This window comes from Eleutherodactylus coqui, chromosome 9 (assembly GCF_035609145.1).
Source record: "Eleutherodactylus coqui strain aEleCoq1 chromosome 9, aEleCoq1.hap1, whole genome shotgun sequence".
NCBI classification, from domain to species: domain Eukaryota; kingdom Metazoa; phylum Chordata; class Amphibia; order Anura; family Eleutherodactylidae; genus Eleutherodactylus; species Eleutherodactylus coqui.
In genome coordinates, this window is record NC_089845.1 from 58,013,968 (window position 1) to 58,026,918 (window position 12,951).

Consider the following 12,951-nt stretch of genomic DNA (forward strand, 5'->3'; position numbering starts at 1 on the left):
TAAATATGGCAAAAGGTTTTGTGTTTTTATACTTTTATTCTGATTATTTTTTTAAATAATTAGTAAAACTTTATTGATCTTATGTTTACTTTTTTTCCTTAGCCCTCAGAGGAGACAACAACTTATGATGCTTTGATCGCTCTTGCAGTATGATATAATGCCACAGTATTACATCATACTGCGATCGGACAGGCAGGGCATGGCTTGATAGGCATTCTACCATGACAGCCCTTGAGCCTTTCAGAAGGCAGATTTAAATGTCACTGTCAGAATAGACAGCGGCATTTAAAGGGTTAACAGCTCCAATGAGTCGCGCAGCTTATCAAAGCTGTTACTGGCGGTTGTCATTTGTAAGAAACAGCCGGCGCCTGTGTTGTATGGAAGGAGATCGCCGCACGATCTCCCTTCATACACACCCCAGCGCTGCAGGACATAAATGTACGTCCTATAGCGTTAAGGGGTTAAAGAGGTTTTCCGGCTCTTAAAAATTGATGAGCTGTCAAAAGGATAGGTCATTAATAACTGATCGTCAGGAATCCATTGCCTGGGCCCTTAGACAGTAAACTGTTTGACAGGCCACTGCCATCATATTCAAGGCAGTTAGGGTCATACATTGTGCAGTAGCACGTGGTATTTCAGAACTTGCATGGCAATAAATCTCTTCACAACAATATAACAATTTCCAAAAGGACATACAATACTGCAAGGTTTTACTACAATAGAGCACGGTCACTGCTCTATTATGACTACTGAGGGGGGACCTCAAGTGACATGTAAGGACCGCACATACCCAATTGCAGAGCGTTTTCTAAACACAGAACTGCAACATACAGCAGCTCCTAGGCGCAGGCTAGCTTTTCTCATAAATGTGTAAACGTATTAGGATGACCTGTGTTACACTTGTTATTAAAAGGGGTTAATGCATCTTTATGCGAAGTGCGTGGACACATTGTATCCGTAGGAAGAGGGTGAGGGACGAGCGTTTCCTACAGTACATATATGGTCATTACATCCAAATTTCTGTACTTATCAAATACTAATGCATTCAAGCTTCATATTACGTATTATCAAACCTTTTATTAAAGGGGTTGTCCCGCGCCGAAACGTTTTTTTTTTTTCAATAGCCCCCCCGTTCGGCGCGAGACAAACCCGATGCAGGGGTTAAAAAAAATAAAAATAAAACGGATAGTACTTACCCGAATCCCCGCGCTCCGGTGACTTCTTACTTACCTTGCGAAGATGGCCGCCGGGATCTTCACCCACGGTGGACCGCAGGTCTTCTCCCATGGTGCACCGTGGGCTCTGTGCGTTCCATTGCCGATTCCAGCCTCCTGATTGGCTGGAATCGGCACACGTGACGGGGCGGAGCTACGAGGAGCAGCTCTCCAGCACAAGCGGCCCCATTCAGAAGGGAGAAGACCGGACTGCGCAAGCGCGTCTAATCGGGAGATTAGACGCTGAAATTAGACGGCACCATGGAGACGAGGACGCTAGCAACGGAGCAGGTAAGTGAATAACTTCTGTATAGCTCATAATTAATGCACGATGTACATTACAAAGTGCATTAATATGGCCATACAGAAGTGTATACCCCCACTTGCTTTCGCGGGACAACCCCTTTAAGATACTTTTTTTTTTTTAACACTGCAAAGGAGTAACGTAGGGTGTTGTCCACTTATGAAAGGTCTATTATAGACTTCTTTGTTCTAGTTTTTCTACTAAAAACTCTGTTGAATAAACTTTTTCTTTGAAAAGGGCTTTGGAACAACACTTGATTGCTCCATGTTGTGTTCTTCTCAGATACACCATACAGATAATTGGGCATACCTGGTTGATGAGACTTCGATATCTCTTGAATATCACCTAATTTAAGGGATTACTCCAACATTTCGGGTGGAGAATGCAGGCAAGTACAATATTTTAAGGACTGTCAAGGTCTCTGGAGAGTGGACACCAGGAAACATAAGTCCGCGTAGTAAGATAAGACCATTGTTTCTTACGTGTGTTTGCTTCTGTCTGTTGTCTTGGGAAGGCACAGTTTTTTTTAGGTACCAATGCATTTGCTATATCATCAACCAGTGTATATTGTATGCATGAATTAGCTGTGTTCAGAGTGTGAGATTGTGATATAAAGACAGTGACCTAACCTGGCTGTTCTGAGTGTATATGTTCTATTAAGGCGCAGACAGTAAGAATCTTGTAGATGGTTATAACATCCCATCTGTTGTTACAAGATTCACAGACAGGGCAACATTTATGAGTTAAAATTGCCACTGTTCCCCCTTCCTGAATTAGGCTGCAGAGATAACAACTTCAACTGAAAAGTACTGGCTGTTCTTAGTAACCCTTTGTGCCCTGACAGATTGCTAGAATAGGGAGAAATCTCTTTTTGTTTGGTAAATCTGGGTCATAAGAAGTGCAGCCTACACTTTAACTTGGACTTGTTAGTCCATGTGAATAAACTGTACAAATGTTTGTAACACGGTGTGAGATTGATCTGTGCTGGACAGATGTACATCTTGGACGTTGTCTCTTAAGGCCCATTTAAATGCAACAATGTTTTGCTCAAAATTTGTTCAAACGCGCAAAAGTGAGTGATAATCATTACGTGTAAATGTGTGGCTGTCGTGTACCATTCGTTCAGTTGTCGCTTATTGCTGAGTTTTAGCCGGCATAAAAATAGTCGTTAGGTAATTCACTATTCGTTCCATTTAATCGTTTGAAAGACTTGAGGGGAGGGGTGATTGTTTACCTTGTCAAACACAATGAGTACTTGTTTTAATGCACAGCGTTTTATACAAAAAAAGTCATTAATTCGTTCAGCAGTTCAAGCCATACTTGTTGTGTGTAAAAGGGCTTCTACTTGTAGAAGGGTGTTTATTTAGTCTAATGGCTACTTGGTCATCATGCTAATTGGTTTAAGTGCAGTCTAGGACTCTACTAATGGGTTACAAGACTTTGTGGAAGTGTCCATAAAATAGTTATTTAGATGACAATTGCAGTAGGAAATCTGGATTAATGGATTAAAAGACTTTGGGGAAGTTTTTTGTTAAAATATATTGCTCAGGGAATGATATTTGTAGCTGCAGATGAGCTGGGAGGAGTTAAATATCCAAAGGATAGAGGAGGCGACTTGGTGGAGGACATGCTGAATTAATGCTATTTGTAGCTGATGCTCGTAAATAAATATTTGCAGGACAGAGATGACCCAGTATAGGTTATGCTCAATAATTTTAGTGATTGACACTCTAAGAGTGCCAAGAGAGACTGACACGCCAAGCACTGGATGTTTGGATGTGGATAAGTAGAGAAAGTTTGTAGAATGAAGGACTTCATGTAGAAGTCCCTGTGTGGAAAGATGTGAGATTATGGTCAGAACATGGTCAGTCTTTAAGACATAAGGTGCATTACACTGGGAGGGGCGCGTACGCTATAGCCAGACAGCACAGTGTATCTTGAGAAATAGGTGAGTTAGTAGAATCTGTGAAATTACTACACAAAAGATAGGATTTAATTTTTGTTAAATCTGATTTTGTTATTTGTTCAGTAATGTGGATTTGTTATTTTTGTTCATTTTTGTGTGTGTTAAGGGCCCGTATACGTATTTGTGTTTTGTGTGTATAGGTTATATGGTTTATATGTACTACTGGACAGCTGAGCATAGACTGGAAAAGACATGCTCAAATAGTTAGCCAGACCACAAGGGGTGGAGCTACGTGATGTAAAGGGAGATAGGGAAAATGGGTAGAATTTCTTTGACAGGGCAGTTTCTGCCCCTCCATAGAACAGACCAAGCTAGAAAAGACGTATATCTCTATGTAAGTGGAATGAATATATATGTATGTATTCTTGATGTGTGCACAACACAAGTGCATGGTATATTCAATATAAAAGGTTTACTTAAAGTGTATTACATTTCCAATTTGGGTAATACGAGTATTTAAAAAGTTTATATTGAATACATGCCAATAAGGTTATTTATTGAATGTCTGACAATAAATAAGGACCTATGTTGTACTTTTTAAGTATAATGTATACACTCAATTGCCGAAGTAATATGTTTTAACTGTAACATATATCTTTATTTTGAAGTTATGTCTCAAGCCCGAGATAGGTGGTTTACAAGAGTAAGCAGAAAGATGGTGAAGACCACAACTGCCTTTAATTCCTGAATTCAGAAAATTAAGAAATGTTAAGAGAATTCCATTGCTAATGTAGTTTTTAAGGTTTTTTTGGAGACTGCTTCAGATATTACAAAGACAGGATATGCATTGGCCATGTAACATGAAGTACTACAACGACAACCACTCCAGGAGGTGGAGCTGAAGGCACTCACTGAGGCATGTAAGATGATTGGAGGCAAGACTGCAAGCTACACACAAGGTCTAAGTTCTCTCTGAGCAATGCCCGCAATTATGGGTGCATTGGCGGAATGGACACTTTGTGGGATCCTTTGGCAAGGCAATCAGAAATGCAGAAGCTGTATTAGACTTGTTGTTGGCACGAACTCCACTCAAACAGGTAGCCATCATCATTGTGGTCATGATATTGCTTTTTTTTTTTTTTCTTTAAACACACATCAATAGGACTTTCTAATGTTAAAAACGCATTGCACAAAAATCGCAAAGCACAGACATGCTATTTTTCTGCGATGCATTTTTAACATTAGAAAGTCTTATTGACATTTGCATTAAAAAAACGCAGCGATATCGCGATCACAAGTGTGCAGGAGCCAAAAGACAGAAGAAAAACATTGCATGCGGTGCTTTTTTCCCATTATTTCGAGCCGGATCTGTGGTGGAGCCTTCAACCGGATGTTCCAACGTAGATATGAAACCACCCTTAGCTGTTTATGTTGCATTTACATTTTTTAATGGTTTGTATACCTTATTTACTTACAATGTGTAAGAGATAAATCAAATGATTACCGCTAGTTGCGTACCCTTGGGAACACCCATGTTCACCCTCTATCACAAGTTTAATCTATGTCAGGGCTCCTTCACAAGGGTGCGTTGTTACATGTATTGTGCATGTAATACACTGTACCAATCTGCCATAGACTCCCATTGCCGTTCACACATATTACACGAAATATGTACGCAAGAAAGATCACAACATGTTTTCTATCTTGGCGCTATTGCGCGCACATTCCCCCAGAGATAGTGCATGGCAATTGGTGGCGAAACGTCAGTGCATACTTGCTGTGTGTCACCTCGCACACCGCATGCAGTAAATTACGCCTGTGTGAAGCGGCCCTCATTCAGCACTCTGGGTTTTCCTAACCCAGAGGAGTTCTCAAATTGGGGAACAGAGTAAAGACAAGTCCTCCCTGGAGCCTAGCTCAAGGAAGGTGAAGTCTTCCCTGTGAGACTAGCTCATGGGATATACCTAGTTTGGGAATAAAAGTTCTAAACAAAAAGGGGGAAGATGTGGCAGTATTAAGATGACCTGTGTTAGACATGATATTTAAGGGGTTAATACATCTTCATGTGAAGGGCGTGGACACATCCTGTCCTTGGGAAGCCGATGGAGTATGAGCAGTTCCTGTTGTACCTATATAGTCATTACATCCAAATTTTTGTACTTCTCATCAAATGCTAATGTATGAAAGCAAAATATTACATATCTAACTTTTTATAATAATTCTTTTTAACATTGCAGAAGAGTAACGTAGGACGTTGTGCACTTATGATAGGAGTCTATTACAGACTTATTAGTTCTAGTTTTGTAATAAAAACTGGTGAGGGCTCTTTCACATGGGCACGACCAAAAATTGCATGAACAAGAGAAAGCCACAAGTGCTAAATCTTTTTTTCTCACCCATTCAGGCGGCCGGGCTGCGGCGTATATATATGCCGCAGCCTGGAATTCTGTCGGCCGGTCGAGCTAAAGTCTCTTCCTCCACCTCCCTTTGCCGGCTGTTAGTGGCAATAGAAGCTCCCATGAGAGCTGTCGGCAAAGGGAGGGACTTTAGCAGCGCCTGCAACGCAAGCCACTGCTAAGCTCCCTTCCCCTCCCCTTTTCTGACAGCCCTCATAGGAGTATATGGCCATCGGCTACATATTACATTAAAAAGATACAAGTCCCATCTTTTCCGGCCGCGCGTAAAAGCGGTCAGCTGGAATGCGCACCTTATGTGCTATCTCTTCCGGCCAATTTTACGCACCAAAAAAAAAAAAAAAAAAAAATCGCCCATCTGGACGAATGCATTGGAATCTAATGCTTCAGACGGTCGTGATTTACGTCCGGTGTTTTATTTTGCCACAATAAAACACTTGTGTGAAAGAGGCTTCAATGAGCTTTTTCTTTGAGAAGGTCTTCAGAACAACACTTGATTGCTCCATGTTGTATTCTTCTCGGATGCACCATACAGACAACTGGGCATGTTTGGTTAATGAGGCTTCAAAACCCATTGTGTATCACCTAAATTAACCCCTTAAGGACATGGCCTATTTTGGCGTTGAGGACCAAACGATTTTTGGTAGATTCTCATCTTCATTTTTCAAAAGCCAAAACTTTTTTATTTTTCTGTTGACGTGGCCGTATAAGGGCTTGTTTTTTGTCTGGCGAACTATAGTTTTTATTGGTGTCATTTTTTAGTACATGCCGCGTTTCCTCGAAAATAAGACACTGTTTTATTTTATTTTTGGCCCCAAAAAGGGCACAGTGTCTTATTTTCAGGTGGGGGGGGGTTTTACTTACCTGGTCTGCGGCGTCCCAATGCCTCCGATTGTGTCAGGCGGCGGCCTCCTTGTCTCACAGCTGCCTTCTGCTGGAGACGGGGATTTGAATACCCCGCCTTCAGCAAAGCAAGCGCTGTGATTGGCTAATCGAGAGCTGGCAGCCAATCACAGCCATTCAGTCTGTCATTATCTCGCGCTCTCTCTATGACGTAAGGGTACATCATTTTGCGGGAAGTACCCCACTCCCATGACGTATCCATACATAATATGGAGGGAAGGGATTAAGGAATTACACCAACACATGCCTTGAAGACTTTCAAAATATAAAATAACTCATCACCGGGATTTCACCTGTAGAAACAGCAAAAAAAAGGCCTAAAACACTTCTTGACTAAACTAAACATTACAGCGGAAGAGTGAGAGCATTTTCACATGAAGTACTGTAATCAAGGTTTCGGTTGAAAACTGAATTAAAACCACCTCTGCATAATGGTGTATTCACATGTAGCTGATTTGCTGCAACTTTTGGTGCAAATCGGCAGCAGATGTCACCTCTTCAATTTGAATTCAGTTGAAGGGTTGAGATATACTGCAGATCTGCACCAAAATGGAAATTATGTTTTTCACTTGTAAAAACCTTGCAGCCACCTACCACATCACATATGGCTTTAACCCAATTTTGGATTCAGTGTTTTCTAGGAGGCTTTCTCTTTCTGCTATTATACAATGGCGCCATCTGCTGGCTAGAGTTAGTACTTCAGTACGTGACATGTCAGAGAGGTCCCCCGACAACAGAGTGGCCAGTAATCTACCGTAAGAATACCCTGTCGGATGTCTTCCGACATCAGAGCTGTACAGCCTTCAATCAGAATGTCTTTAGACATCAGACAGTGAATTGGAAAGGGTTAAGGCTGCCTGTCCACGGGCGATGACCCGCTGGAATTAATCGCCCACGGATCACGTTCTGTAAAGCCTTCCATAGGGTTGCTATGGAAAGCGCAGCGCCGGCGTCTACGAGCGGAGAATCATAGCGATTCTCCGCTCGCGGGATTTAAATTGTGGCATGCTGCGATTGCCACGATTCTCCGCGGTGAGCCTATCCATCAGATAGGCTCACCTCAGAGACCTGTCAGCACTCCCCCGCAGCGGAATATCGCTCGCAATATTCCGCCTCTGCCGTGGACAGGGGGCCTAAGGGAATGTCAGCTAGAACATACCGTCTAAACTGCAGGCATCATGTTAAAGAGCAGCAGCCGTTCAGGGATATAAATGAACAAAATACAAGTTCTACTGAATCTTTCCCCATAAAACTTTATATCCATCTGCTCCGCTCCTCCTGCTCTATAACATGACTGTACTTTTCATAACATGTTTAAGCTGATTCCCTTCAAACCGCAACTCAGCCACTACATGCGACTATACCATAGTGATGCATTTACCATAATGGTCCTGAGTTGTGATGCGGTGGTCAGCTGCACTTTTTATACAGGTGAAAGGTAAAATAAATATTTCACCTGTAAAAGTCACACAAGTAACACCTGTATTACAAAACCGCGGCAAGCGCTTCTTGATGTGGCTTTTGACCATGCAGTCAAAAACATTTCATGTAAATGACACCCTAAGAAACCCCAGTGTCACACACAGGAGTAGAAGTAAAACCACAGCAGTAACAGAACACTTGCTATCATGTACCACACCCACATAGTAAGTGTGATATGACCTGTCCTAGGCGCAAAGCAACACAAGACAACATGTGCAGCGAGTTTCAGGGCACGTTATTAATGTAAATGTCAGCTCAACAACTGTTTAAAAAAACCCTGAAAACTACAGCCAAGGCTCATGATAAGCAAACTGCATGAACAGCAATCTCACAATTATAACAGCCAGAAGAAAGCCAAATCCAGAAGCCTGTACTCTGCAGAGGACGACGATCTCTGTACTGGGCTGCAGAATTTGTTAGCACCATGTAAACAACAGAAAGAAATAAAGAACAGCCTGCATCCACTGCCATAACACTGTGTGCACACATCATCCTCAGCGGAGCAGCCTGAAATCTACCTCTGGCTGCACACGGGCAAGCCAGATTGGGCATGCGGGAGCCCAGAGCCGAATCCGTCTCTGACCGCGGCCGGCGACCCGCATACCTTCTTTTCTTGTACTGCAGTCGATCAGGTGCAGTACAGGTTTTTTAAATTAATATTTGTTTTCCCTGCACCATTGCTAGGCCGTTGGTACCTGCGTCATAGCCTATCTGCAATGTCAATCAAGGATGGGCTGCGTGTAGGACAGCTTCCGTTGTCTTCAATGGAAGCCGTCCGTGTGGAGTCCACACAAAAATACAACACGCTGCGATTTTAAATCAGCTTGCGGATATCGCAATCGCTATCTGAGTGGATATGTGAATGTTGTATTTTTTCAATAGGTGCGGAATACTGCGGATTGCCTGTGTGGGTGATTCTGCAATTAAAATCCATTTGTGTACAGCGGCCTAAATCATAGTAGATTACAGTATGATACGGTGTGAACGATTCCAATGCTAACCTGTAACGGTTGCATGACATAGCGTGTGCCTGCAGTCTTGGCCCGAAAAACTAAATCTGAAACTAATGGCATTTTTCCAGTCTTTTAAGGGTGAATGCACACGGGAGGATTTGAATAACGGAATCCAGAGGGGCGGCCGCCTCTAGATTTCGCAGCAAATACCGCCCACAGCACCAATTGTGGTTTCCGCTCGCGGATGGCAAAGAAAAAAAAAAAGAATCCTGTGGATTCTGCACGGATGGCTTCCATTGAAGTCAATGGAAGCCGTCCGATTGTGGATTCTGTGGGAAAAGCAGGAGTTTAAAAAAATAAATAAATAAATCTGTACTGCGCATGTCTGTTTGGACCATCTGCAGTAACGAAAAGAAGAAGAAAATACAAGTACGCGCGGATGCCGGCTGGGCACAGGTTCGCATTCTGCCGCGGGCTTCCGCATGCGGCATCCGACGCTACCGAGTGCATGCGGCCTAACACTAGAGCGATATGAAGATCAGTGTTGTACGTGAAGCTGCAAGTAATGATTGTCAATGACACGATCTGCGACACGACCGTCACAGAAAACGCAAACTGGTTGGATTTTAGTTGTAACTACACCCCCATGGACATCTATCTATTAGAGATGAGCGAGTATACTCGCTAAGGCACATTGCTCGAGCGAGTAGTGCCTTAGCCGAGTATCTCCCCGCTCGCCTCTAAAGATTCAGGGGCCGGCGCGGGTGACAGGTGAGTTGTGGCGGAGATTGGGGGGGGGGGGGGGGGGAGAGAGAGAGGGGAGAGGGAGATCTCCCCCGAATCTTTAGAGACGAGCGGGGAGATACTTGGCTAAGGCACTACTCACTCGAGTAATGTGCCTTAGCGAGTATACTCGCTCATCTCTACTATCTACTCATGATTTTCACATGTGCTAAAAATAAAAAAGATCGCAAACGCTTCCAACGGTAAAAATTGCACTGCACTCGCATATCTAGCACACTGCATTTTCTTTAAAAATCCCATAGGAAATAATAAGCCGATCCGAGGAATCGCTCTAAAGTAAGACATGCAGCGACTCCTCAATCTTGCGGCGTCACTGCGGAAAAAAAAAATTGTTGCCGTGCATAAAGACATTGAAATCCCGGAATGGACACGTACATCTAACGGTAACGCAAGCGGCCATGACAGCAGGCTGTGAATGAAGACGGACACATTCCCGCTACGCATCTGCCCAACGAGGTAAAACATCACCACAAGACAGCGCCGTCCACAACCGCCATGTTCCTTCTTGGATCTGACCCCGCCAAAAAAAAAGAGAAAAAGAAAAATCTTCTTTTTGAGCCTAAAAAGGAATGATATATACCGGCTTTATACAAAATAATGCATCTAATTGTGAACTAAAAGCTGAAGATATGTCCCCAAATCCGCTTCCTGCAGTACCCCTACTTGTATGGGGCATGCAGTGAGGTGACATGTGCCCCTGCAGCGTCATGTATGTGCTCCGTATGTAGCATGTAGTCAGTACCTTCAGCCAGGACGTCCTCCGTCTCGTCTCCCTGCTGCCTCATCTCCTCCTCTGTAGACATCTTTGCTGGGGTCTAGTGCAGCGCCGAGCTCTCCGACTAACTGACGAGTAACCGTCTCCTCCTCAGGGTCACCGCCACAAGGTGGGCTATGACATCTAACGGCAGGCAGGTGGCAGCCCCTCAGGGACACTACAAGATGGGCACCGCTGACAGGAAGTTGTAAGTTGGCATGGAAACTGAGGGTGAGGAGTGGTGCCCGCGCCGTGGAGGATGCTCTGTGGTACACCAGCGCTGCTATGTGCGGACACACCCGGGAAGTGAATGAGCAACACAGCAGGAAAGGAAAGACATAGTCTGAGGTCTGCGAGGGAGACCATGGACGGTTTATCAGCCCACAGCAGGCAGAAGCAGCGCGACGGTCAGGGCGACCAATCAGAGCGCGGCTTATAGCCGCCAAAAGAAGCTCCAGAAATGAGAGCCAGGAGCTGAGGGGTTGCCATGGTTACCATCCCCTGCTCATTTTGATGCAGAAGATGAAGGCCGGCTTCACAAATTTGCACCCACATTTAGCAGAGAATACAGGCCATTCATTTCAGTGGGTTCCTTCACATTTTGGTCGCGTCGCGCGCCCGCCCCCCCAAAAAAAGGACCTGCTCCATTTTTCTGCATGGTTGCGCCCCAAAGGTCCCCATAGAAGTTAATGGCTGGTGCACAAATGCGAGCGCAAGGAGATGTGTGAAACAATGTGAGGAAAATGAACACATCTGGAGCTAATTAACTAATTAGCCATTTCCATTGGTGTGTGTGTGTCCTGCGTGCAAAGACAACATGCAGGCAGAGAAAGTGCAGTTAAAATACGCTGACGTGCGCACTACAAGCCTCACTCACAGCGCACTTTTGCACATGTGAAGCCGACCTAAGGCCTCCTACCCACTAGCATTTTTTTTCACTGCGAAATTCGCAGTTTTTTTTTTCTACAGGGGGTCTATGGGACTTGTAATGTTAAAATCGAGATCACGCAAAATCGCGATTTACCGTGAAATCGCGATTTTAGCTTTACAACTCCCATAGCCCAAAGACCCCTGCAGAAAAAAACGCTGCGAATTTCGCAGTAAAAAAACGCTAGTGGGTAGGAGCCCTAAGGCCTACATCACACGAGCGTATACGTATTTGCGCCCTCTTTTGTGCATCAGGTGTTTCGTATTTGAGCACGCGACGGCGTATTTTACTGTACTGTTTGCGCACGCAAGTTGCACGCACCGATGCTCTCAGCCATTGCAATGACCAATTAGTTTAATGACTTCAATGTGTGTTTTTTTTCCTCCGCAAACGCGCAGGAAAATAGGGCTCGTTCCATTTTGGGTTTTTTTGTGCAACAGAAATGCACATGCAAAATACACGCTTGGGAACGAACCCATTGATGGGTTCTGTTTTCTGCTCATTGCACGCACAAACGTTTCGTGCGCAAACACGCCCATGCGACACAGGCCTAATGCAGGATTCACGCAGCCGTATTTGCGCACGCAATAGGCAGGGCATAGAAGCAATTGCATGGGTTCATTCACAAGCGTGTATTTTGCGTGCACAATTGTGCCGTGCCAAAAAAATACAAAGCATGTTCTATTTTCCTGTGCATTTGCTAAGAGAAATAGAACATATGAAACTAATTAGGCTAATTAGCCATTTCAGTGTACGGGACCACGGCTGCAGTTTTTTTACACTCGCAAATGCGCACACAAAAAGGACAGTAAAAAAAATGTAGTTGCGCGTGCAAATATGCAATGCCCGATGTGCAAATGCATACGCTCATGTGAGTCCGGCCTTGGGGCTTATTCAGATGACTGTATTTGCATAGGCATGTCTGCACGCTAAAAAGCCGCACATATAACGCGACCAAGCGATGCGTTGGATTTCAATTGCTTCATTCATAAAAACGTTTGTTTTTCTGTGCAAAATATTCGCGCAATAAAAAATAGGACCTGCGCTACTTTTATACGGCGAATGAAAAGATAGTTCTTTTCAGCAAGCTCCCACAGCGCCGAAAAAGCGGAGGGAGTTACCCTGCGTACAGCGCTGGGAAAAGAAGACAGCTCGCCCTAATTACGGATTTCAATGCCTCTCCGAGGGTTTATTCTGATCATCGCATGCCATCGCTTCAGCGTGTCTTTCCTAAATGCGTGCTGCAGCGCCCGGAGTGGGTGTCTTTAAAACTGCCAATTATGATCAGG

General features: G+C 44.1%; 1 protein-coding gene across 1 annotated transcript in view; it reads right to left on the reverse strand.

Moving 5' to 3' along the window:
- RIPOR2 (RHO family interacting cell polarization regulator 2) overlaps nt 1-10,998 on the reverse strand; it is a 124,688-nt gene extending 113,690 nt beyond the window's left edge. The window contains exon 1 of the mRNA XM_066579440.1: nt 10,723-10,998. Within this exon, the coding sequence (XP_066435537.1) occupies nt 10,723-10,783 (61 nt within the window). The 5' untranslated portion in view covers nt 10,784-10,998. The remainder of the gene's footprint in view (nt 1-10,722) is intronic.
- Between the last annotated feature and the right edge of the window lie 1,953 nt (nt 10,999-12,951).